We start from the raw sequence: 27,339 nt of genomic DNA on the forward strand, positions 1-27,339 counted from the left end.
TTAAGGTCACGTGTTCAAATCCCAGCACCACCTTGATTGGGTCCTTCAGCACATTTGTATGCTACGTCGAGCAAATGTGCTGGCTTATGTGTTATTTTATACTCTTTAAGATATTACAGTTATTTATTGTAAATATGGTTTACGGTTGTTTTCTGCCAATTTTACAGTACTCGTGACCACCCAGGTTGCCAGTAAATTACTGTGAAATCCACAATACATATTTTGCAGTGTACTAGAGTCTGTGATAAGAGTCAGCGAGCACACAGAATCACTTTAGCGGTGTAATGGCTGGTGTGAATACTGCACTGTGTAGTGTGTTGATAGCCTGACCTACAAAAAGTACCACCGCTTGTACCACCAACACTTAGACAGCACTAGTGTATAACCTATATGAATGCATGGTGTGTGTCATTTTACATATATACCCAGTAGTACAGGATTATGTAGGCAAAAGGGCACACACATGGCCAACTTTCAACTGCTCACTGACATGTAGTGGAACATGTGACAAACTGTGACGCCTAATGACGTTCACACTGACCTCTACAAAGTTTCAAGGCAAAGCAGTATCCTGGCGGTGCACTTGTTACAGATGTCTATCATTTGTTAGCCTAATAATAATAGCTGAGAAATTTAGGGGTCATGACCTTACACATGCTTGTGATGAAGGCAAAGCTGAAAACCGACAAATGCATCAAGTCAATGACTGATGTAGTCGGGGGGGAACCAGTGATTAACAGCAGACATATGCATTGTTGTAACATTACATATTAGAATATTTCATTTTAAAAAAAGAAGGATATTAAATAAAATACTGTGTAAGTTATTAGTGACAAATGACTCTCCATGTTGACCCAGTATACTGTACCATCGGCATGGTAGTCTTTTAAGGCATGCAAGCTGGATTACACTGAACTGAAAAAAAAGAACGACAGCAGTTCAGCGACTATAGGTCGTAAAACATCAACCACCTTGACTTCTGTACGTCTCGACTTCTCTAGGTCTCTAGGTCCTTGTTTTACTAGTGTCTAATCCCTTATGTTTATCTTTTCTCTGATTTTGACCCTGAGCCTGTCTGTCTGTTTGGAGAAACGTTGTCATGTCTGGTGTACTGACAGTGCTTCCTGGCCAGTACAACCTCACTCCTATTCCTTCAGAATACAAAAACAGCCATTATCAGAAGTCATAGAGGGCGGCTGTGGATCAGGTGGTAGAGCGGGTTGTCCGCTAATCGTAGGGTTGGCGGTTCGATTCCCGGCCCACATGACTTCACATGCCGAAGTGTCCTTGGGCAAGACACTGAACCCCAAGTTGCTCCCGATGGCAAGTTAGCGCCTTGCATGGCAGCTCTGCTACCATTGGTGTGTGAGTGTGTGTGAATGAGATACAGTGTAAAGCGCTTTGGATAAAAGCGCTATATAAGTGAAGACCATAGCGTAACACACAGTAATATTAAACACGTCTCAATATCATGTGATGCAGCAATTCAGTTACACTGATTTTTATTGCATGCATATTGATATTTTCAGATCTAGGATGTTCTAGTGACAGTTCACATCCTCATGAATACTCATGGTTACATGGACAGATGGTACAACAACACCAGCGCTTTGTAGTGTACTGGCAGTTTTATCTGGAGAGACACTGAGTAGACAAAATCCATGACTCATTCACAGTGCTTCTTAGCTTTGCCTCCTTCTTAGCTTTGTCCCTTAGGCTTACTTAAGAAAGCCTGCTCACTATTTGAAGACTAACAAGACTGTCTTAACGTCATGAACAGTCCTCTCTGGATTAAAGGGAACTAATGAAGGGACCTGAGAAAATTGATGTATACACAAGCACATGGGTTGTACTGTATCTAGCAGCCAAGGGCAGCATGTCCTACATTCAAACGATAAAAACATATACTTTTGTGCATATGTTGTTGTTGTTGTTGTTGTTGTTTGGCTTTAAACCTCATTAGACTTTTATGTTGGATGTGTGGAGTGGGAAACCTATAAAAGCTGTTCAGGCAAACAAATATGAGTCTTCCATAAAATATATCAATCTGGCAACTGAAGTAGATGCAATATTTTTTTGTTCTTTGCAGTAGTGGCTCAGTGGTGCTTGTATACTCACTGGAAAACATTGGGGCCGAACACGGTTGCCAGGTTGAATGCAGTCATCCTGTTGTGGCACTGCTGCTGCTCCACATGGGTGAGGAAGTGGCACAGGTGACGCAGGACGCTGTAATGAACATCTGGTAACTTTATCAGGAGTTCTTGAATGCTCTTACAGAACTCATCCTCACTGGATTCTGTACATAAAAACACACACACAAACACAATGTCCGGGATTATAAACATGAACGGCATGGTAAGACCTCCCAGCTCACTCTATAAAAACGCTTTTATTATTTTACAGAATAGGACCGAAGACTAAGATACATCTCAGAAACAGGAAACAGGAGGCAGAGTCAGCATGAGTTTTGTAATTGGGTGAAAGGTGGACGAAGAAATCAGAAAGGCTGAGTCAGAGTTGCTGGGAAAATAAGGAGAACTGGGGATTTAATAGCTGTGGCAGCAGATGTGTGTGTGTGTGTAAGTGCATGTGTATTCACACTTGAGTCACACTTGTGACAATCAGATAATGAAGTGTAGCACAGAATGCCAGCATCAGATTCTGCGTTCGACTAAATCTGGTAACTCGGAATTTCTGACCTCCGACTGGGAAAACCGAAGAAAATCCCCCCTCAACTCAGAATCACTACACATTTATGAATTTTATAAAAACATATTATGATACCCTTGTATTGTGACACAGTGTAAATATTACAGTGTCATATTGCTCAGCTTTTACAGCTGTTTCTGGTGTTAACGCATCAGCCACATCACACCACCTCCCTTTGATTATTTTCCTATAGGCCTATGGATGGATGAATGGATGATGGATTGATTTTCTACCATGACTGGTTTCATAGTGCCTTTGAATATTAAATTGTTTGGGAACAGCCACTTCTTGTGAGCAAATTAAACATAAATAAATATTCAGCCATCAGAATCCACCATACGTTTATTAAAAATAATTTATTTACTAATTTGTTTATTTGTTTATTTAATTCATTCATTGCACAATACAAGGCTATAGCCTATAGATTATTAGCCTATCGATATTGCTGAGACCGGGAAATAGCACCAAATGATGCCAGGAAACCTCTAATTGATAAACTAGTAACTGCATATAGAAGGCAATAAATGCTAGAAGATAACAACTAGTAGATAAATCAGGAATTGTAACCAGTCTCTCCCATACTTGACTCATCATTCCCTGCAGTAAAGAGACTATTTACCGAGAAGCAGCTGTGTGTATTGTTCTACATTATTCACCGTCGCTTTCCTTCTGACTTTAACCAAACTGTGTCAAATGAGGTTAAACTGATTCCCGCTCTCCAAGAAAGCATGACTGGTCTAATCTGATTTCCTACCCTGATGTTCGAGGGAAATTCCCAGATTCTGTCACATGATGGCATTGTCACATCTACAGTGAGTGGCAAACATTGACCAGTGAGATGTTACCTGTACATACAGTACATTGTACATTTTGTCACCTCACACAAACGTGGCTGTTACGCTTGCTTCCTGAGCCGCCAGGTGCACCATCTGTGCAGGATGTTCATGCAGGCATGTGTGTGACACAGGGAAAGAGAAAGAGAACGAGAGTGGCACTTTCAGGTCATCGACTCGGTGATAAAAATAGAGTCTGAACTTCTCTTGGATATACGCTCTCGATTGCTCCGAGTAAGAAATAAAACACGATGCGGTGTATTGGTATGGGAATATAAGGTCTCTAAAGCTCCTATGAGAAACCATATTTAAGTGGAATGTGATGCTATTTTGAACAGCATTCAAGCATAATGTAGTGTACTAGCATGTGATAAGTCCTTGTTATGTGTGTGATGGTAATTAAGGACTCTTGGATGCCTATACAAGCAATCATCTGATATTAAATCTTAGATAGTTGCACCAATAGAAATATCACAATGTCCTTTAATTATAATTCTTTGTAAATGGCCTGTTTTGTATTGATATCACTGTTTATTTAATCATATGTCGATATCATCATATCAGTGAAGCCTTGTTTATCTTATTTTATTGGTGCCTGCTTAAATTAGAGATTATATTTGGTTATATTGATATGATATTTGATATTAGCTCTTTAAAATCAGTATCATTTTCGTTTTGCGTTCACAAATCCATACAGATGTGTCTTCCTATTTCCCAAACACTCCGTGTGTGTGTGTGTGTGTGTGTGTGTGTGTGTGTGTGTGTGTGTGTGTGTGTTTTATTAACAAAACAAGGTGAGAAAAGTGAGAAAAAGAGAGGTTAGTGAAGCAATGGCTGTTTGTAGCTGCTATACTGTAAGTGATAACAGGAACTAACTTGTTTTGTGGACGTTCCACAACATTAAATGTAACTATAAACGAATAAAAAGTACACTGTGGTGTTCTTTAATAAAAATAAAAATAAAAATTGCTGTGGTGTAAGTGAAATAAAAAAATTCAGGTTGGTTCCATTTCTTCATACCAGCCTGCTGTTGATTAGTTTCTAACAGCAGCACATCCCCCTAAGTGTTTTATTCCTTACCTAATATTGATTGAAAATGCATTGGGGAAGACACAGGATATGTCAATCTTGATCTTTCTGGGGTTTTCCAATGACCCAATGCACACAACACACCACTGAGTCACAGTATCACTCCACCATAGCTGCGCCGAGGCTGAATGAGTGTGTTGCTCACCGTTATACAGCTGAATGAGTTTGTTGTGGATGGAGGAGTGAACGAGGCCCTCAGGAAGCTCTCTCAGGTACAGCTTCAGCAAGCTGGCCACGGTGCAGACCTCAGCCTCCTGCTCGAGATCCACCTCGTCTCCCCTGTCCAGCCTCTGCTTCAGACTCTCCACAGCACGCACGCTAGCACTCACACGGAACAAACCTTCCTGCTGCAGTCCTGACAAATGACATACAAAGCATGACGGTTTTATCATTTCAACCTTTTCACTAATCGTGCAGCTTCCAGCAGAGACACTGTACTACGCTGTAATGTTCAGTAAGACAGTGTATCAGTGTAAGACATTGTGTTATACTGCCATCCAGAGGAGAATAAGAAGAACTGCAGTCTGTGGAACAAAAACACAGCCCTGACAGAATATACAGTATTTATCATGTGGCTGAAGTAAATGGTAATTTAGCTAGGACTGTATTAAAAAATAAACTTGAGTATTAAGATGCATTTGAGCAAAAAAAAAAAAAAAGGAGTGATAGATCAACATAATATCCTCCATAAATTATGCTAAGAATCCATTCCATGTGTTCAGGTTACTGTCTACGAAGCCATTATAAACTGTCGAACTAGTGTTTGTTCAAATATTATTTGTTCCAGAGTCAACATCCATGGCCTCTTTCTGAACTAATAACTACTGTAAATACTGCCATTCGCGTTCGTTTACACTAGCTCTGTATTGCACATGTTTATGTTCAGTTTAAACTGGCATTTTAACGCCACAGCACTATTTACTTTGAGATATGACTGCTCAACTTAACAATATGCCTTAGCTGCCAGTTCACATATTGACAAAACATAATGTTCAAAGTGCAGCCTGTGAAAATTGTGTTCAATAAAAGGAGATGAAAGTTTGTTTTTGCTGAGAAACAGACTGAACACAACACCATGTTTTCGCCTCGCATGACGTTATATTTATGGTAAAGTATAGTTAAAATCAGGATTAGACAATAATACAACATATGGTATTGATGGAAAATATTCATTAATGTTTGGTGTTCATTAATTAATATTCATTAATGTTAGGTGTGTTTGCCATTAATGTGTCAATACGCTTCAAAATACAAAAAATTCTGTCGAGGTTTTTATAAATTTGGAGAAACCAGGGGTCTGTTTCACTCAGTGCCCTAGTTCAGTAATCAGGACACCGATCAGGGAGTCGGCCATTTTAAGCGCTGTCTCAATCGCAAAATCCTTCTAGTGTACTGAACGTTTGGTCCTTAAAAGTATCCCACAATGCACCAGGAAGCATCGATGCTCTCTATGTTCCCTTACTGGAAATGATGTCATATTTTCTGAAACGTCTCAGCTCGAAAAAAAAATGGCGGACGAACTCAACTTCGTCTACCAATGTAGCATGTTATCATTGTTGTAGCTCTTAAATGATTACGTACATTCCCGATTTTTCACTTTATTTGTTATTTGATGTTCTATATATGGTTTGTTTGAGTCTAACAACTTTTAAGTGTTTAATGAAGTACCATAACAGAAACGCGTGTGATTAAGCGAGCAAATTTATACGACGTATATAACGTCAGAAAGATTTCGGCCCTGCCTGTTGTTGAGAAATGCCACCGGTGATGTTTTACAACGCGAGTACGCAGTCATGTCACCGGAAATGATCTCATGCTCTCTCATGTGTAGCGAGCCAGAGTCCTTACCAGTGCCTTAACTCATGACATAAAGAGCTGATTGACCCTGGACTGGCTGTAACTTCTTAAAAGTCAGTTCAGAGATCAAATACAGTTATGTAGCAAGAATCAATTATACAATATACTGTACATACTATAATACACACAGTGGAGCTCATTTATCAGTCTTTTAATAAAGTTGTTTGTAAATGTTTTCATAGCTCAAACAGAAATTCCTGCCATAATTACAAAAGTTTTAGTGATTTAATTTGTACTCTTATGCGTATGTTGATAAATGCCAGTCAGACGTAGATCTGAGTGCAATGACGTCACAGCTGATTTACTTTTAATGATGCCCACAAAACTCCATAAAAAGCAAAGCTTACAGAGCGATGAAGACGACAACGGTGAAACGGTGCCTTCTAAATGCAGCGTGCGCTAAATCTTCCAGTAGCGCAGCTCAGCCACTGCAGCGCATCAGTGACACACTAATTCTTCCTCCTTTTCTAGGGTGCCATTACCTTTGTCCTAATTGAATCGCTTTGTCTTAATTTATGGATTTGCTTTCTTTGTCATTAATATCAAAATTTTCATTAAATATCTGTATTTGAAATAAATAAGCAATGTAAACTTGACAGAGTAATCCGTATATACAATTGCAGTAATTCGCCAGTTATATGATTTAAAGTCCATTAAGCGAAATTTATATACATTTACACAAACTCTGCAGCTCTCATGGGATATAAACTTTTTTTTCTAAACTAACTGGATTGTCATGAATACCATATGTCATGTGTAAATGCTTCTGTGAATGATTAAGGCCTAATATTGTTTTTGTAGTCTCTCTAAAATATCGTCCCTAGCCCTACAGTCATTGAATTTGGGAGAAGATGCATAGGTAGGCAAGAATTGTGACCAGTATAAAGGCTGCCCAATTTGAAAGGCAATATAAAACAGCTGTCTTCTAGGACCTCATTTCATAAAAACACTCTAGTATGGATGATGTGGTTGGATTTCATTTGATTGCATATGAATCAGTTCAGTAAAGTAAAGGTATTACCACTAACCTTGCCCTTTAGAACTTTTTCCATGAACTGAGCTATGCAATATATTATATTCTGGACAAATGTGAAGGCAACATCACGTGTATATACTCTTCAGGCATAGTCATTCTATCATTCTGTTTAGTGTTCAGTAAAAGTTGGAAAACAGGGCTGGCAAACCTGTAACTGTTTTCATTCAAAGAAATCCTGAATACAGTACTGTTAGCTTTCTGATTAAAATGTAGTCCAAGAAGACAGGCAGTAAAATATCCTTCAGATAGCTGAAGGATATTTAATACCACCAATCATATATATATATATATATATATATATATATATATATATATATATATATATATATATATATATATATATATAGCGTATAATGTGTCTAATTTTAAGAGTTTATATCTAGAAAAAAGCAAATGTATTCGTAAATGGAACAATACTTTTTTAAAGCTTGAAATTAGTAAAAAAAATAAATAAATAAATAAATAGTCTAAAAATAAGTTGAATCTTATATTTGGTTTAGTGTAATGTTATAATAGGAAACACTAAATAAGTTGGACTATGTTCACTTGCTAAGATGTCCATTTTTTTTGCAGTGCTGAGTGATTTACTAAACACTGGAAGCAAGTGAGTTAGAGTTCAGGTGAGTTAGTGAACTGTAAAGTCTGGACTGGCCATGGATTGAGAGCAGGGACACCTGGTGGTGGAGCTGGGTGTGACATTGGAACAGAATGTTAAACAAAGCAGCGTGTTAAGTAAAAGCATGATTTGTTCCCTCAGTAACAGCACATATGACAGAACATCACTAATATATAATACACTACATAATACATGGGTGAGTGGCTCTTACACCAAATCCTCCCCAAAGCATAATAAACTTAGTCCTAGTTTCCTGCTTTACGTTTCTTTTGCTTTCTTTTTTCTATTAATTTGATTTATTGTCTTTACTCTTGCTTGTGCAAAGGATCTTAAGATTTGAATGAAAATGAAATGTACTACATAAATGAAGCAGTCTTGATTAGGTTAAATTTGCACGACAATTTTGTATTTGTTATTTTGCATGAATTCAATGCATACTCCCTCCTGTGTGTACGGTTAGTGGTCTTTTTGCTTTTTAATGCTTTTTTGGTATATCATGGGTTTCATATGTGATTTTAGAAACGCTGACCAGTGACGTATAAAAACAATTCGAAATTACCCAGAGTGTAAACCCACAGTGGTTTCACCCCATTAAGTTAAAACAAAATGGTAACCAATTAAACAGCATTTTAACCAAATGTATGACTTTTTTTCTTCCTGTTCCTTTGTGTAAACATTGAATTCATTTGATTCGCAGCCTCTTAAAGTTTTGTTTTGTGGTGTCGGTTTGTTAGCAGACCTCAGAAAATAAAATACTGTGCACAGTCAATAGTTATGAAATAAAGTTATTTGCATATCACTAAAGCATGTTGTGCATTGTGTATAAATTGAATTCATTCTGTTTTGTATGCTTTATATGTTACATTTGATTCTGAATACTTTTAATAAAGCCTGTCATTGGTGTATCATGACTCTCCACTTTACTCACCGTGCTGTCTGATGTACTCCACCATGCTCCTCAACACCGAGGGCACGCCGTCCTTCACCAATCCCAGTTTGCTCAGCTCCATCAGGGCCACGCCGAACACCCTTGGACCTCTCTCATCTCCGGCTGTGGCAGAAGTCGGCAGGTTCTTCAGCACAGGCAGTTGGACCATCTTCTTCATGTCCTCCCTGATCCTGATCTGCACGGCTGTTTTGTTGTGCTTAGAGAAACACAAGAAAGGAGAAAAGTCAACCACAGGCACGGCTGCCCTCGGCCACATCGTCGCTGTTCCTCGGATCACTTTCTTGAGAGCCTCCACGGGGACGTAACGGTGTGTCTGACGCGACAAAACACAACGCCGTGGCTCAGAGAGAGAGAAGGGAGTGCACCAGTTCCTGCAGGGAACGTTCAGGACTCTGGTTGCTGCGCACCTGTAGCTAAGGGAATCGTCTAAAGCAAGCAAAGACTTATCTTAAGGAAAGAGAGGTGACGGTTAAAGCGAGCAGGGACTTATCACACAGAAAAGACAGCTGACAGAGCTTTTATGGGCAGAGTAATCAAGCTGTTTGTAAATATTCTCTATGGGGAAGCCTGAATTTTTATTAATATCACCTGCGCAAAACAGAGGTCTGTGCAAATGATCCTGCAGGTAGAACAATGAACAATTCTGGGTAGAACAGGCTTGGTTAGGAAGCATTAAGTGAACTACTGAAGCAAGAAAAGGTCAGGTACTTACAATTGTTGCCACTTTATTGTATTCACTTACACTTACATCATGTACACCAGCCATATACAGGTGCACTTTTTTTTGTATACAATTACTGACTGTAGCCCTTCTGTAGATATTCATAAATGGTCAACTCCTCTTTACCAGATTAATTAATGGAAAGGGATGAATCACAATCGGTCGATCGGTTGTTGTCAGTGTACTGTTAAACATTTACATAAAACACTCAAGGAGCACTGGTATAGTAAAATAATCAGTGATGTGGCCCAATGCAAAAATGCAGCAATTTGCCAATTTTTTAAATTTAGAAATAAATAAAATAGTTTTATGTTATGGAACATGCCTTCACTAGCGTCTAATTTATTCTCTTTCTTTAAGTTAACAAGGGGAAAAAATGGATGTGACGGAGAAACCTCAAAGCACAATGTTCTCTGTTACAAAGCTCTGACACTGGAGACTCCTTCCCAAAATGTTAAAATCTTAAATATATTAAAGAAAACATCAGCTTATCAATGATTATACATTTTACTTTGTTACGCATCAGCACATCCACCATGGACACCGGTCCATCACAGGACACCATGAACACACACACACACACACACACACACACATACACACTCATGCACGCATTCAGTCACACTTATGGGCAATTTAAAGTATTCAGTTCACCTATAAGCCTTCAAAAAGTCTTCCATGATACATCATGAAGGTATAATTAAGTTTGCATCATTACAATCACCTTGGTCAAGGTTTAATCCCACATTCAGTAACTCCTTCAATTCCGAGCTATGAGGCTTAAACCATATTATTCTTCAACTTCAATAAATGATTCTCACTGATCCTGGAAGTTTAAGGAGTTAAGGTAAGACCTACAGTACACCACTAAATCTAGCACTGATGTGTTCATTAACGCTTCCATCAGAATCTAGCAGTCAGGATTAGCTGATCGTAGTAGGGATTCCCAAGACAATAGGAATGTCTATCAAAAAGCTAAAAGCAGAGAGATACAATATTGCATATACAATACAATACACATAACATTAAACACTAGATTTATACCAGAATGCTAATTTATATTCACACACCGAGACTCACGAAATACTGTTTGGTCGACTCTAGGAAACTATCCACTCACCGGCCATCTCCTTGACAATGCTCTTTAATTACTAATGGCACTTTGTCCATTGTTTCTGATAGCAGTGTCGATTGCTCTCCCGTTTCTCACCCACCTGCTGTGAAAACTCAAACGTCCTTTACCAGCTGCTCCTGACATGCCTGATCTCTCAGACTGAGCTGACTCACACAGATGACCGTGTCTTAATCATATTCCCTACAAACAGCAAAGTGCATTATGGGTCTTCTGTACCCACTAGAGCAGGGGTTATCAATCTTAACTTTTCACAGCCAAGGATGCCTTTCAGTGTATAAAAAAAGCCAATGGATCCCTCTAATGAACTATTCGAATAATAAGTACATTCCCAGACAATTCTATTTCCTAGAACTATTCAAATTGCCGTTATTTTTAGGTTGACGGATATTGAGTACGATCCCTATGATGACCAACCTGACTTGTATCCTAAACCTGACTGGGTATCATATCCTGACTCTGACAATGACGATGACGACCCATTGACATCCATTTCATGTCTATTGTAAATATACATTTGACCATGATGACTCTCATTTCACTCTAAAATAAGCTCGCTTGACTACAGGATACTTTATATCTGCAAAAACAGTCTTAGCGCCTTCATTATGTCTGTATGATGAATTCAGTTGAACCGTGAAAGGATTCTGAAGTTCTGATGTACTCACAGCATAGTAATTTCTCTGTTAATTTTAGTTATCATATTTTGTAATGATAAAATGGGGGAAATGTGAGGGAAATTAGTCATTTTCACCTCGTAATAGTTTTGTTCTTGTTCTGTTTCATTCTCATCAGAGGATAACGCCTAAGAAGGCCATGTCATGTCACTTATATCAGTACAGAATGTTTATCTACTTGCAGAGACACAAACATGTTCATCTGCACATCTTCTAACATCCTAAAACAAAGCCTGTTTGAACTGCCTCAAACTGCTTCTAATCCGTACAGAGAAGTGTGTCATGCTCTGTGTTTCATATATATAGTAGTGGTTCAGCACAAGCACTTCAGAGCGCTCTCATTATTCTATCCTGCTTTATTCTATCCTGTATTGACCATCTTTCTGTAATAAACCTTTTTACCTTCAGAGGACGAGTCGGTGAGTGTTCTCTAATTTCCACAACAATTTGGCACCTCCTGGCTGGGCTGCGCGAGTCTTTTCAGCTTTTCTGGACAACAAGTAAACCGGAGGTCGCCCATGGAAAAGTTTCACTCTGAAGTCGTGTTGATGTGAAAGCAGTTTGTCCTTTGTTAAGCAGAGCGAAAGACTGATGCAGACTTACCACTGACGGGTAGGAATCATCAAGAATTTAGAATTAGAATTAGAATTTTATGAAGTCATTGTGTATTGCTGTCTGTGTAGAAGGGAGTCAATGATTTAGAATTAGAATTTTATGAAGTCATTGTGTATTGCTGTCTGTATGGAAGGGAGGTCAATGATATAAGAAATGTGTGTATTACATAGAAATAAGTATTACATGGAACGGTTTCTTATAAGAAGTTCCAGGAACTTCGCCTCTGTGACGGCAGAGATATTAGTGTTTCTTAGATCACAGCTACAAAACTAAGATATATACCGACGGGTATATATATATATAGAGAGAGAGATATAATAATGGTAAAAATATTTGCTAACGGAAAGAGTCTGGTTCGAGCAATAAATAAGTAAAGAGAGTACTTATTAAGAAGCACAAGAGACACAGTATTTTTGTGGAGGGTTATCATCAAGTGCGATGTCCCATTGATTCATTCCATCATATCAGCGGTACATGATACGTTTGGCAAATTTAACTCACAAGTAAATTTTCCTGAGATAAAAAAAAATGAATCATTTCCCTCACACCAGATGGTGGTGAATTCAAACCCCAGGACTGCCAGAGAACTATAGTCGCACCCTACAGCTGGCTCTTGACTGCGCAACTCTGTCCTTGGATTTGATTCTGTCTGAAAAGCTGGATTTATTCCCAATCTTCAGTCTTTGCTTTGATGATCTGAATATAAGGCTTTGTTTTATCTGGGATTCTGTGCAGATGGAGTCAATACCCACAGTTCTCCACTCTGTATGAGTGGCAACAAGCCTCAGCATGCGCTTTCTTTCTTCTTTTTTTTCCATTCTCAATTTCCTTGCCTCTTTCTGTGTGGGCTGAGGAGCAACTGTTGGAGCGTGTGTTGGGGCTCAGAAGACCACCAGCAACAGCTGTACTAGAGAAAACATGATCATGCCTCCATAATGGGCTTTAACCACCTAACACAGGACAGCTTTACTACCAAACTTCCTTACTTTCTTTTTCCTTGAACACACAATGACTGGATGTTTGGATTGCATGTTTTAAGAGATCTGCATGGCCTTTTCTCTCACATCTACAGAAGATCACTTAAAACTACCAGGAGAGAAAGAGAAATGTGTAGTTTTCAGCTTTGACTGGGACGTGCAAGAGTGCAAAAGCTGGCGTGTCCTAATGGATGCAAGAGAAGTCTTTAAGCAGAGGCCATGCGGAAAAACTGACCACTGTGAGCAAACTGTCTTTGCCCAAAGTCATGTCTAGGATGACAGCCAAGAAAAGTACAGATACACAAATACACTCACACAAGCACACACGGGCATGGACACACAGACACAGAGATGCACACTGCATGACTGGCTCTGTTGCTCTTTATCAACTTTTTCCTCTTAAGAAAACCATCACGTCTTTCGAAACTTTTTTCCCAAAAGCCTCTCTTGATCTTAAAAGTCTGTCTTAGTCTTTAAATATCTGTCTCTCTGCCTTAAAAGGAGTCTCCGGCCTGGTGTTTTTCCATACTTACACAAATGGTGAGTGCTCCTGCCCCCATTCTCTCACTTCTTCTACGTGGTGGCTTTAAAGCACGAAGGATGATTTCCTTAAATCCACCCCCTCCTCCTTATGCAGGTCCTAGAAACATTCCAGAACAAAGCCCAAAGCCAAGAACCATGAACTCAGTCCATCCGTCGTCCATTTGTAGTCTAGTGCGGAAGTCTAACAAAGTCTGGATTGAGTCAGAGACAGAAAGGAGTCCCTCAAGTCAGCCTCCTTCTCTGTCTGAAAACCTCTACACGGATTAGAGCCTCCTCTTGAACTGAAATCTGAGCCCTGCACTCCAGTTGGTTGGCTAGATGAGTCATGTGACCAACAGGCTGAATCTTTGAGTGTGTCTTTGCCTGGGGGTGAAGTGCTGAAAACGCAACATGTGCCTTTATTCACTTCCTCCATTCACAATTCGTAGTGCTGGGGTTCACTAACCCCCTGAACCTCCTTATATAATCCAACTATTATTTTGTTTTAAGCAATATACAGCATAGCGTCATGTTTATCTGTTAGAGGCACTTAAAAGGGATAGCTTATCATATTTAATATTATTCCTGAACTTTCTATTATCAATATCAGGAAATTCCAAAAATATTTTACAGTTATTTTCGAAGGGCTGTTTAAATTGCATTTACAGTAGATTGAAGTTGACATTTCTGTTTGTTTTACACTAACTGTGCTTTAAATTGGGCTATACCACAGTGCTGTTGAATTCTTGAATCTGATTGGCCAGAAGGTGTTGATTAACTGTCTACAGCTTCAGCTCGGAAAGTAGTTCTGACTGCACGCCAAATCACAGGTTTGTATTAATGCACTTGTTCTAATGTGCTATCTTTTCTATAGTAAGAGGGACACTACACATACATGGATTTTAAATCACTTTTCTATGGGGAGATTTATGGAAGGAGTCTCCAGTGTCAGCACTTTTTTTTTTTCAGTAGTAAACCTAAAATCTGCAGTACAGTAGAGTTTGCATTTTCTCAGTAACATGACAAGCTGCATTTGTTTGTGTTAGAAACTTCAGTAGAGAAAAAAGAGACTCTGGTGAGGGAGCAGCTGTTAGGTGCTATAAAGTAAGTGTTAACAGGAACTAATTTGATTCACAGATGTCAGACAAGGTTAAATGTGACTGTAAATGCATGCATATTATGTTGTGTCAATCTATAAATATTGGCAAATTGCTGCCATATAAGGAGAATAAAACCCTTCATCAATATCGCATCACACAAGCCCATATCATACCACCTTGCTATTGAATTTTTTCTATGTCAGTATACCTTATTGTGTTTCATTCCTAACGTATTTTGGATTACGGACAGTATTGGATCAGTGGTTAAGGTTTTGAGCTAGTGATTGAAAGGTTGTGAGTTTCTATTTCAGGACTGCCAGAGAACCAGTACCAAACCATTGAACAAATAACCCTGAACTTCATTTTATTCTGTTGAAGCAGCAGGTTTTTAATGCATGATGTGCATTGGAATAATGCCACACTTCCTGTTTGTGTGCTGTTGTTGTTGCAGGTTAATTAATTGCACCACCATGGCAACATCATTTAAAATATCGAACATTCTTTCACAGTTTAGCATCCTGGATTGATATCATACTGACAAAATTTGGTTTGAGGAGTAAAAGTTTCATACCTATCTAAATGGCTTCCTAACTTCCCGTTATGCAGAGTTCAAGGATGTGATGGTGAAATTATTTGGGTAAAGGAGACACACGTGACTACTAAATTTGGTGCGTGTTGGTGAAACTGGATGCTCATAATTAAGTAAAATGTTAAAGGGGTGCTATTGATCCAAGCATGCCAAGCACCTCAAAAATGGGCAATGGTGAAAATTAATAAACAGTGGTTAACACGTTCGCCTCACACCTCTAGGGTCGGGGGTTCGATTCCTGCCGCGGCTCTGTGTGTGAGGAGTTTGCATGTTCTCCCCGTGCTGCGGGGGGTTTCCTCCGGGTACTCCGGTTTCCTACCCCAGTCCAAAGACATGCATGGTAGGCTGATTGGCATGTCCAAAGTGTCCGTAGTGTATGAATGAATGGGTGTGTGAATGTGTATGTGATTGTGCCCTGCGATGGATTGGCACCCTGTCCCGGGTGTAACCCACCTCGTGCCCCATGCTCCCTGGGATAGGCTCCAGGTTTCCCCGTGACCCTGAAAAGGATAAAGCGGTATAGAAGATGGATGGATCCTTGGTGTTTGGACCCTAAATATAACAAGTATAACATTGCTTATTGCATTGCTTGATGGTTATTGCAAAATACCTTGTAGTATATTGATAACACACAGCTGAAGACCCAATGTTTACAGTTTAAAAGATTGGCTTGCATTATTTTTCAACTAAATTATTTCGATTTATTTGGATAAATCTAAATTGGATCAATTTATTTGGATAAATAACAGCAGGAATGTAAACATATGAAAATGAGCGGTTATTTTATTTTTCCTGAAGCGTTATGCTTCTATTGTTGACATGTTTTGACATATTTTGACATGATGGCAAACTGTCAGTTGATTACAATAAGTAATAACATAATAATTCCATAGAATGACCTGTATATGCATGAGGAAGAACTTCACAGAATGAGGTTTAGAACCATTTAAGAGAACTTGATATACTGATGATATTACTGAATCATATAAACTATAATAGCATACAAATTATTATATGAGGCTTTTTGGTTGTGTGTGAGAAAAATTTCACATTAGCAACTTTAGCCTGTTAAATTTTGTCAGTTAATCTACTTACATTGACTCTCGTTAAATTCAGCATCATGACTTGATTGACTAAATAAACCACCGTACTGAGATTGTAATAACATCTCCATCTTTCTTTCTGTGTCTAGTTGGTTCTTGGTTCCACCCCCAGCGTCCACTAAGGAGTTGTTGTAAAGAAAATGCAAAAATAAAGGTGAGATTAAAGGCGAGAAAGACATGGAGAGTCTATTTCAGGTATTCTTGCTCAGATTTAAGCAGCTGGAGTGTTTTCATAGACGTATCGCTTGATGTTGTCTTCTATCCAGTGGTTGAAGGCTGAGACTCGAGTGAACACGGATGGCTTTTTGTCCACAACGCAGCCACGAGGACCGAAGCTCACCACGCCGTGCACCTCCCAAAGGGACCCAGTGTCAGCTGATTTGCACACGAATGGCCCACCTGAGTCACCCTGATCCAGGAGAACGGGAGAGATGGATTCGTGTTAAACAAAATGACAAAGAAATAAAAAAGAAAAGCACAATGTGATTCAAACCTTATGTACCTCTGATGCTCATTACCTAGTGTGTAAGTAATAATTTGTGGAATCTCATTAAAACAAAAGGCCATAATTTGGACCCATTAGTTTAATTAGATGGCCACATGGCATCATTCAGGGTTTTATATAACACAGTGCAATTATGAGTAACAGTGAGAGCTTATGTAACTGCACAGGGCCCCATGAGACTCAGCCTGACTGTCAACCATTTGTATTTTACAGCCTCGGGTATTACATCAGTGCTACGAAGCCTACGCCATTTCTATAGTGATAGTGCAGGATTTCTTGGATATATTGAAAGATGACTGAAATAGAACAGCTCCAAACACTGTGCTGTATTTTTGTTTTATACTTTTATTTAAAAAATACATTTCTATGCAGAAATGATTCGGAAACATTCGCTTATAATATACGTAGTAATATGTTTAGCATTTTTAGTAGTGAAGTATTTAAAACCAGTAATTACTAACTCAGCAGAAGTTGTAAACTGCACTAGACAGAGAGATATTGCGCATATTCATTTCCTCTCGTTCGCTCACATACCTGACAGGCAGATTTAAGCTCATCGGGCGACTCGTAGCCGGCGCAGACCATAGAAGGCCGCACACTGTCCCACCAGTAGTTTGGTTTGCTGCACGTCTCATAGGAGACAATAGGAAGAGGAGCCTGGTTCAGCTTCTTAGCCACTAAAGGAACTGTACTGCCTGTAAGACAAATATGCCAAATTAAAAGCTACTCTGACTGATATAAATGTAATTTTTGGAAGCGTTATTCCTTGTAAAATAATAATTAAGTACAATTTAGTTTCTGAGAAGATTGCTTCTTCCTGACCTTTTTCATCTCCCCATCCAGTGACATAGCAGAAGTGGCCAGCAGGCATTAGGGACTCAGGTTTAGGCAGACACACAGGGCTGATCTCTCGTGTCATGGACACGGGCTTGGCCAGTCGCACCAGGGCAATGTCATTGGCGAGGTCATTGATCTGGGGGTAGACGAAATCCTTGTGTGAGATGATAGCGACCACAGGAACGCACACCTCTGTGGGGCCGTCCATACTGGAGTTTATGTGGTGTTTCCCAAAACACATCTGCCATGAATTAGGAACTGAGATTCTGAAGAGGACAGATAAACAGAAAAAGATTTCAGATGGACAAGCTGATGGAAAAAGGAACAGATTGATGGGTGGGTTAATTGAATGAATGCATAAATGGATGGGTGGATGGATGAGGGATCATTTGTTAGGTGCATGGGTGATTGGTGAGTTGATGGATGGATGGATGCATGTGTGCATGAGATGATACGCCATGCCTACTTAGATCAAAAGATGTAGGCTATTTGACGGTACCTCGAATAGCGAAGGCTACAGCAGGGGGAATAGCTTTCTCTTATAGGGCCCCACAGTTATGGAACAGTCTTCCAATTAGTGTTCGGGACTCAGACACAGTCTCAGTGTTTAAGTCTAGGCTTAAAATGTATTTGTTTGCTCAAGCCTACCCTGACTAGACTTTCTCTTACACTAAGCACAGTCCTAATGATCTTTTCTCTCCCTCTCTCCTTCTGTCAAGCCACACATGATTTTATGGAGATACTAGAGATCCCGATCCTTTCTGCTCTCCGGACCTGCCTGATCTGTTTCGGATGTCCTACCTCTGGATGGAGCTCTCATCTATTCCAATTCCAGATTGCTGGGACGACGGCTGCTTCTAAGGCCAAACAGACTTCATATAAATCCATAATTAACTTTTTCACACTATCTGTTGTTACCCAGATGAGGATGGGTTCCCTTCTGTGTCTGGTTCCTCTCAAGGTTTCTTCCTCTTAACATCTTAGGCAGTTTTTCCTTGCCACCGTCGCCACCGGCTTGCTCAATGGGAATAAATTTGCACTGTTAATATCTGCATACTGTGTTTATATATTTCTGTAAAGCTGCTTTGAGACAATGTCTATTGTAAAAAGCACTATACAAATAAAATTGAATTGAATTGAATTGAATGACAGACTGGTGGAAAAAGATGGACCGATACGTTGGTTGATGAATGGATGGACAGGTAGATTGACAGGGTGAAGGATGGATGGATGGAATTGATGGTGGAATAATGGATGAATAGGCTTTAGGAAGAATTACTGCATGGCTGGATGGATGGATAGATGGATGGATGGATGGATAAATGGATGGATAAGTCATCCAGTTGGTGGGAAAAAGATGGATAGATACGTTGGTTAATGAATGGATGGATGGATGTATGATTGATGGGGTTATAGGTGAATGGGTTGGTGGATGGATGGATGGATGAGTCGCTCTTTTGGTGGGAAAAGATGGATAGATACGTTAGTTGATGAATGGTTGGGTAGGTAGATTGACAGAGTGGTGGATGTATGTATGTATGGATGCATGGATGGATGAATGGATGGATGGGGTCATGAGAGAATGGGTTAGTGGATGGATGGACTTGATTGTGGAATAATGGGTGCATAGTCTTGTGGAAAGATTAATGCATGGTTGATGGATGTATGCATGCATGGCTGGATGGATACATGGATAGGTTGGTGGATGGATGGATAGATGGATGGATGGATGATGGATGGATGATAGATGAGCTAAAAGATAGATGGATATGGTGGAGGATGAATAAATGGATAATTTGATTGAAGGGGTGATAGAAGACAGATGTGGATGTCTGGATGCTATATTTATGGAGATATGAGGTTTCTTCATGATTACATTCATGATACCCTTTAGGGCATTGTGCTGCATATGTAAGTGTGTGTGTGTGTGTGTGTGTGTGTGTGTGTGTGTGTGTGTGTTTTCTTACTGTGAGAAACAGTGGGCAGCAGTCAGGACCCATTCCTCATGGATCAATGAGCCACCACACACATGTTGGAAAGGCATAAAAGGAAGCTGTTTGACCTGATGGAGGCACAAAACACATCCATTATTGTCAGTAAGAGCTAACCAACAGTGACGAGTAACCGTGTCTTGTGCTCATCCTTCCTTCTCACCTGCATAGACACTTGCCATGGCCAAGAATGAGGTTTAGCCTCCATTCCATTCACAACCCTCATTACAAGTGTAACTGGAGCCACTGCAGGAGTCCCACATTCAGCAGGCCAGTCTTTGAGGAGAGAAAATAACCTTAGAACATCTAACATTTTTGACATCTGGACTCAAGACAACCTTGCGAGACACTGCACATTCAGACTTGAGCTATGCTCAAATAAAATTGCATGGTCTTCAACTAAACCTGAGCAAATTCCAATACCAGGAAATTGTTTAACAATATATGTTAAACAATATATTCCTAAATAAACTCTTACTAAATCTTTTATTCCACAGCAATGCTAACAAGTTTTTATTCATTTAAAAACACCATAATGCACTTATTATCCATTTACAGTTAAATTTAATGGTGTGCCACATCCTCAATACACGTTAATTCCTGTTTTCACAGCCGTTATAGTGGATTTTAACAGCCATATGCTGTACTATATATATAAATGTTAGTCACTATAAACATTATAGTCTCTCTCTCTCTTGAGGTTAATAAGACAAAAAACCTGCAGCTTGTTGTGTTACCAAGAAACCCCAAAGCGTGAAGTCATTTGTCCTGATGACTTTCCCATGCGCTTTACCTCTGACTGTTACAAAGTGCTGACACTGGAGACTCCTTCAGTAAATGAGAGCTGTTGTTATTGAAAATAAATGGACGAAACTATCTAAAAGTTACTACTCACCAATCTTCACGTCATCCCACGGGTTGGGTGGCAGTGGTGGCAGGGTGGGAAACACACTCGGATCAGTGGTCCAGTAACCACGGAAACCCTTTTCTTGGCGTGCGTCATTGGTGAGGAAGCGCACAGTGGCTTTGTCTCCAGCGACGGCCAGCTTGGGTAGTGCAAATCCACAGAACTGACCTAGGCAGGGAAGCATTCCCAAAACAAGGATTAAAGGACTTTAAATCAGGTTTTGACCAGCAGATGGTGATATAACATTGCTATAACATTGTGAGTTAAAAAGTCATTTTCTAGCTAGTGTGACAGGTTTCTGCTGTGGAAATATAAACAGAAAGATGGACACGGAAAAATAACTATGCTTTCTGAACTTCCTGTCTGAGGGAATTTTGTTCTTTTGATATTCACGATCATGCTTCTGCTCTAACCTTGCGACTTCCCAGCTGAATCAAACACCTCCACGAAGTCCATACACTTGCCCAGGACATTAACTGCTTGCAGCTCAAAGTGTGTGAAAATGATGTGTAGGCTCTTGGCTGACGGACTGGAGATGCTCCATGTGCAGACAGTTTGCTTCGGATAGTTATTGGGCCAGTTTGGTGAGACTAGCTCCCCCTGCTGGCCGGTGAACTCTCCACCACAGCCAACTATATCCACACAGATACGGAGACAGAGGATAAGGCAGAACTAATGTTGTATATGTTTGTCTTGTATACATGGATTACGTTAACGTGTTCAGCGTGTGTGTGACTTACTGTTGATATCAGTCGGGTTCACGGCTTTCCATGTGGCGCTGAAGCCCGTGTCAACCACTCTGGCATTGGAGGAGAAAAGGACGGTCAGCGCATCACCAGCAGAAACCACGTCTGCTGGAGGATATGCACTGCAGTGTGTTCCTGAAGGAGAAAACAAAGCAAGTGCACATTGACAGTTTTATGAGTAGCTCCATTGTGGCATTTAAAGGTACTTTAAGTGATATTTAATGCACATTTAATTGTACTTTTTGATTGTATATAGTGATGGTATTTATTTAAAGTGTGGCCATAAAATTAATAGCATAATATATACAAGTTAATCCATCCATCCATTTTCTGTCCCATTTATCCTACAAAGGGTGTCGTGGGGGGCCTGGGGCCTGTCCCAGGGGACTCGGGGCACAAGGCGGGGGACACCCTGGACGGAGTGCCAACCCATTGCAGGGCCCAATCACACACTACAGATAATTTTAGATGCCAGTCAGCCTACAACGCATGTCTTTGGACTGGGGGAGAAAACCGGAGTACACTGAGGAAACCCCCGAAGCACGAGAAGAACATGCACACTCCACACACACAGGGAGTGGATCAAACCCCCAAGGTGCGAGCTTAACGTGCTAACAACTAAGCCACCATGCCCCCTTCACAAGTTAATATTAGTTAAAAATGTTTTTTTAAATTAGAAAATAAATCATTAATTATCATTTTTAAAAAACTAACAATCATCTCAGCAGTGCTGTATTAAGAACCTGCTGTATGAATTCATATTTTTTTTATTCATTTTCAATTATGTTGTGACTTTTTTATCTTTTATATATATATATATATATATATATATATATATATATATATATATATATATATATATATATATATATATAAACATTTATTTGTAGATACATTTTTGTATATGGATTTTACATTGCGAATTCAGTGTATTCAGTGTTTAATCTTATTTAAACCTACCTTGTCATAATTTATAAGCAAAATGGCACCATATAAATACATTTAAGATTTGTAATGAAACACAATATATAGTTATGAATGTTGGCTGTATATTTGCAGTAGTACTGTAACTTATGTAATTGAACATATAGCTGTTTACATCATTTTTTGCCTCTTATATCTTATATCTAAAATTTCCTTACAGAAATCTCGTTGACGCATATATAATAAATGAACATTCGGAGTTCTCCGACGCCCCACATACCCAGAGGGCTGAGGTGGTCCGAGATGGAGACGCTGTCGCTGATGCACATCTGGCTCTCCTCTAGTGAGAACGATTCGAAGTGAAGGTGCACGCGTTTGCCTGAGGGTACACGGATGTTCCAGCGGCACTGGGCACCGTTCTCATAAGTCTCAGGGTGATTCATTGAGGCCAACACACCTGCAGTGCCAGTCTGGTCCATCAGCCCACCACAACCAGAAGCTGTAAAACAAGAGCAATAAGAAAGAGAGAAACCGGGTAATTAAAGGGAGAAACTACAGTATAACGCAACAGAAAAAAACTTTATTTAAACCACAGTATTGTTGAATTTGTGATTCTGGTTGGTCAGAAGGTGGTGATTAGTTTGCTATAACGGCAGCTCTGACAGTCATTCTATTACAAATCACATGTTCATGTACTAGTTTGTTGTTGGACTGAAGATGGGGGAAATGCCCCGATAATGGGCATTCCAACCTGTACCTTTGACATATGAACACATGACACACTTAAAGTCATGAGAACACTTGCTAGGCAACCAAGAATTATGGACACAGAGCCCAAGCTAGCTAATGGCTCCCAATTTAGCTAGCTAAATATTTTATATGGATAAAAAAAAGACACCGTGGAGATGTTTTTATTCAACAATAATATTATAATATTATTTAAAAAGTTTAATAATACAGTTTTCATTCGGATGTGTTGTTAAATTACTATCATATGAATTCAAGAGCACTTAGCAAGACTGTACAACACATGAGAGTGGGTCCCCTGCTGAAAAACAACAACAATAGAAACCCTCATAGAATTTGTAATGGTCTTAATGGTTATAATGGGAATTGTATTTGGTATTTAATGGAAACTGTAAGGGTCCCCCTGCCTTGTGCCCGATGCTTCCTGGGATAGGCTCCAGGTTCCCCCGCGACCCTGAAAAGGAGTAAGCGGTTGAAGATGGATGGATGGATGGATGTAAGGGTCCCTGTGGGTCTCTACTGGTAATTTATTGCCTTCTATTGCAGGGATGTTGTATCTCGTGGATACCATTAAGGACCAATAATGGTAAAGGTTTTAATGGTTAGCTGATGTTTTGTAATGGTATTTGTAGTGGAAACCATTTGAATTTCTGTGATGATTTCTATTGTTCTTTTCAGCAAGCTCGTTTGTATGAAATTTGCTCTAAAGTGTAGAGAATATATCATTAGTATCAGTCTGCAATCCTAACATACAGGTGAGGTGGTAGATATCCTTGCGTATAATGTTCTCGATCCAGGACGTGTAGGCAGACGAGCGAGTGAACACACTGGGCTTTTTGTTCATGATGCAGCCAACCGGCCCGAAGCTGGTGATACCGTGGATTTCCCAGGGGGCCGAGGGGTTGTCCTGACACACCAGGGGACCACCTGAGTCTCCCTGTGAATTACAGATAATCAGATTATACAATACATTTAATAATCACCTTCAGTATGTGTCTGGTCTCTGGTGTACAGTGTGTAGCATCACTAATCCCCAGTGTGCACTGTAAGTGTTAATTCAACAAGGATGAACACACAAGTGATCGTCACGTCAGCACGATATTTCGATTTGGCAAATCGCCACCTAGGTTCTCGCTGACAGTCCTGTGGTTTTGATACTGAGTCAGTTTTTATCATCAAATATAGTCAAAACTTTATATTTTGTAGATTTTTCACAAACAGTATGTTCAGTTGCATGATTAGTTAATGTCATATCTAGAACTCAATTTTGGAAAAAGAAAAAAAAAAAACTAAACAGAACGTTATTACCAAGGTTTAAAAATCCAGATGGGATTTCATTTCCACTTTCCAGTAATTCAGAAATCAGAAAATGAAAATGCAGTATTTCTAGATTACCCTTTGTAAAAAAAATATAAAAATAAATAAAAACAAAACAAAACAAAACAAAAAAAACTGTCCTTTATTTAAAAAAAATATTCCACACCATACACACTTTTAAAAAGCATTTAACATTTTAGTTATTGTTTAATTTAAAGCACTTACTCACAGCATTTTATTTATTATTTCTTTTATTGTGAAATTCTTTTATTTCTTTTATTCTTATCTTTTTATTATATATATATATATATATATATATATATATATATATATATATATATATATAATATATTTCATAGGTTTTTTTATATTTTATGTATATTTATTTTCATATTTACTTATATTTTCACTTCATCTTTTATTTTATACTGTGCATTCTATTTTATTGTTAAATATAATTGTATTGTATATAGATATAATTGTATGTAATGATACATTTTATCATTACATTTGTACTGCTAGATTGTATTGTGAGCTATCTCACATATATATATATATATATATATATATATATATATATATATATATATATATATATATAGTACTTATTATTATTATTATTATTATTATTATTATTATTATTTTAAATTGACTTTCTCTTTCTATACAGACGCACAGCAAACCTTTTGTCATGTTCTCAGTGTATATAGTTAAACAAGAGTCTTTAAGCAAGAGGCTGTAAAATCAATCGGAATGAAAATATTGTACTACATACAGTGCATTTGTACGAATCAGTACCATTGTACTGAAGGGTCATTGCCTTCAAACATGTACATTTATTTAAAGAAGTAAATAGCTTTTAACAATGAATACCTTGTATTTAGGTTGTTTTGGTGTTTGCTTGTTTTTTGTAAGAGAGAATATGTAAGTGAACTGAGAAATGTTTGTAACTTGTGCTCTTTTATTGGAAATAATCTAGATCAAATTGGAAAATGCCTTAATCTTGATTACTCTAAAGTACATGTAGCATACAACATACAGTATATTGCACTTTTTACCTACAGGGTTCAAATTTGTGCATCTGCTTGTAATAAAGCACTCACGGACTTTAGGATTTACTGTAAAAGTGACTAGTTATTAACAGTTAATGCTGGTGGAACACTAGTCTGATATTTTTCCTAATGTAATTGCCATCCAGTATTTTGTGTTTTAGAAGTAGCGCTGATAAACGTTATATTGAATTTTTATATAAGTAATGTTTTCTAACTTAGTGTATTAAAGGGAATGAAAAGGTAAAATGTTGGATTGCCATTTTCTGCTGCATGTCCTGCAGACTCCAGTGTGGATACACACCTGACACACAGACTTCAGCTCATCGGGGAGAGTGTATCCACAGCAGATCATCGACGGTTTGACCTGGAACCACCAGTAGTCCATGCGTTTGCACGTATCAAAGGGAACCACAGGAAGAGCGACCTGGTTCAGAGACTCTGCCACTTTAGGAGCCATTGAGTTGCCTGAGGGGAAAACAAATGTGTTTTAGACAGTATGAATTGTAAAATATAAATGGAATGTTATACAGTTTACACACATTTAATAATAACCATACCTCAATTTCCTAAACATTTAATAATAAACATCATTTGAATCACTTATAGCTAGCAACCGGTTGGAATAATATAACTGCCTAACTTGCCAAGGTGTTGCTAAGTGGTTGCTTTAGAATTCCAGGTGGTTGCTATGGTGCTGCTAGGTGGTTGACAGGGTGTTGCTTGGTGGTTGCTGTGGTAGTTGAGGTTGATGCTAGAGTGTTGCTAAAATAAAACAGTTTTTAACATTTCTTATTTGACTAAACATTTAATAATAAGAATCTTTGAATCACTTCTCACTAATAACCAATTTCAATAACATAACAACCACTTAACAACCACCTATCAACCACCTGGAATACCATAGCAACAACATTTTGCCGGGGTGTTGTTGAGTGGTTGCTCTGGTATTCCAGGTGGTTAGGATGGTGTTGCTAGGTGGTTGCTATGTTATTGCTTGGTGGTTGTTGCTAGAGTGTTGCTAAAATAAAGCCATTTCTAACATTTTTAATAATAAACATTTGACTCACTTATAACCAGCAACCAGTTGGAACACCATAACAACCACCTAGCAACCATCTAGCAGTCACCTGGAATATCATAGTAACCACTGAGCAACATCTTAGCAATCTGCTGGAATACCATAACAACAATGTTTTGCCAGGATTTTGCTAAGTGTTTGCTCTGGTATTCCAGGTGGTTACTATGGTGTTGCTAGGTAGTTGCTAGGGTATTGCTTGGCACTTGCTGTGGTAGTTGAGGTTGTCGGTAGAGTGCCATTTCTAACATTTTTTTTTTTAAATTTCCTAAATATTTAACAATAAACATCTTTTGATTCACCTCTGAACTTTTCCACATTTTTTAGTGTTATGTCCTTGAACTACAATTTACTTAACAACCACCAGGCAGCTACCTGGAATACAATGGCGACCACTTAGCAACACCCTAGCAATCAGCTGGAATACCCGAGCAACCGTCTAACGTTGTGCTAAGGTGTTGCTAAGTGGTTGCTATGGTATTGCGGGTGGTTGCTAAGATGTTGTTAGGTTGTTGCTAAGTGGCTGCTATTGTAGACACTAAAACAAAGCTATTTCTAACAAGTCTTGAGTGCCACAAATCTTATGAATTTAATTATACAGTGTCTTGCATAAGTATTCACCCCCCTTGAACCTTTCCACATTTTGTAGTATGCAGTATCTGGAACTGAAATTGACCTGATCAGGATTATGTCTTGAATCTACACAAACTAAT

At 38.8% G+C, this 27,339-nt stretch overlaps 2 protein-coding genes across 6 annotated transcripts in view; both read right to left on the reverse strand.

Moving 5' to 3' along the window:
• fam13a (family with sequence similarity 13 member A) overlaps positions 1-14,000 on the reverse strand; it is an 83,431-nt gene extending 69,431 nt beyond the window's left edge. For 3 of the 5 annotated variants that reach the window (XM_053679880.1, XM_017463495.3, XM_017463496.3), the window contains exons 1-4: positions 13,745-13,997; positions 9,069-9,285; positions 4,777-4,986; positions 2,119-2,296 (exon numbers count right to left, since the gene is read on the reverse strand). In XM_053679880.1, coding sequence (XP_053535855.1) covers positions 2,119-2,296; positions 4,777-4,986; positions 9,069-9,285; positions 13,745-13,771 — 632 coding nt within the window. In that variant the 5' untranslated portion in view covers positions 13,772-13,997. Of the gene's footprint in view, positions 1-2,118; positions 2,297-4,776; positions 4,987-9,068; positions 9,286-13,744 lie in introns of all 5 variants that reach the window. The other 2 variants (XM_053679881.1, XM_017463499.3) reach the window with 2 other exon arrangements.
• A 2,187-nt stretch (positions 14,001-16,187) lies between these two features.
• The window catches only part of zgc:154142 (CUB and Tryp_SPc domain-containing protein), a 51,219-nt gene continuing 40,067 nt past the window's right edge, over positions 16,188-27,339 (reverse strand). The window contains exons 15-25 of the mRNA XM_017463053.3: positions 25,853-26,016; positions 23,936-24,119; positions 22,716-22,934; positions 21,506-21,646; positions 21,179-21,397; positions 20,754-20,933; positions 20,022-20,134; positions 19,835-19,929; positions 17,853-18,133; positions 17,565-17,725; positions 16,188-16,934 (exon numbers count right to left, since the gene is read on the reverse strand). Of these exons, the coding sequence (XP_017318542.1) occupies positions 16,737-16,934; positions 17,565-17,725; positions 17,853-18,133; positions 19,835-19,929; positions 20,022-20,134; positions 20,754-20,933; positions 21,179-21,397; positions 21,506-21,646; positions 22,716-22,934; positions 23,936-24,119; positions 25,853-26,016 (1,955 nt within the window). The 3' untranslated portion in view covers positions 16,188-16,736. The remainder of the gene's footprint in view (positions 16,935-17,564; positions 17,726-17,852; positions 18,134-19,834; positions 19,930-20,021; positions 20,135-20,753; positions 20,934-21,178; positions 21,398-21,505; positions 21,647-22,715; positions 22,935-23,935; positions 24,120-25,852; positions 26,017-27,339) is intronic.

Source organism: Ictalurus punctatus, chromosome 3 (assembly GCF_001660625.3).
Source record: "Ictalurus punctatus breed USDA103 chromosome 3, Coco_2.0, whole genome shotgun sequence".
Lineage (NCBI taxonomy): Eukaryota > Metazoa > Chordata > Actinopteri > Siluriformes > Ictaluridae > Ictalurus > Ictalurus punctatus.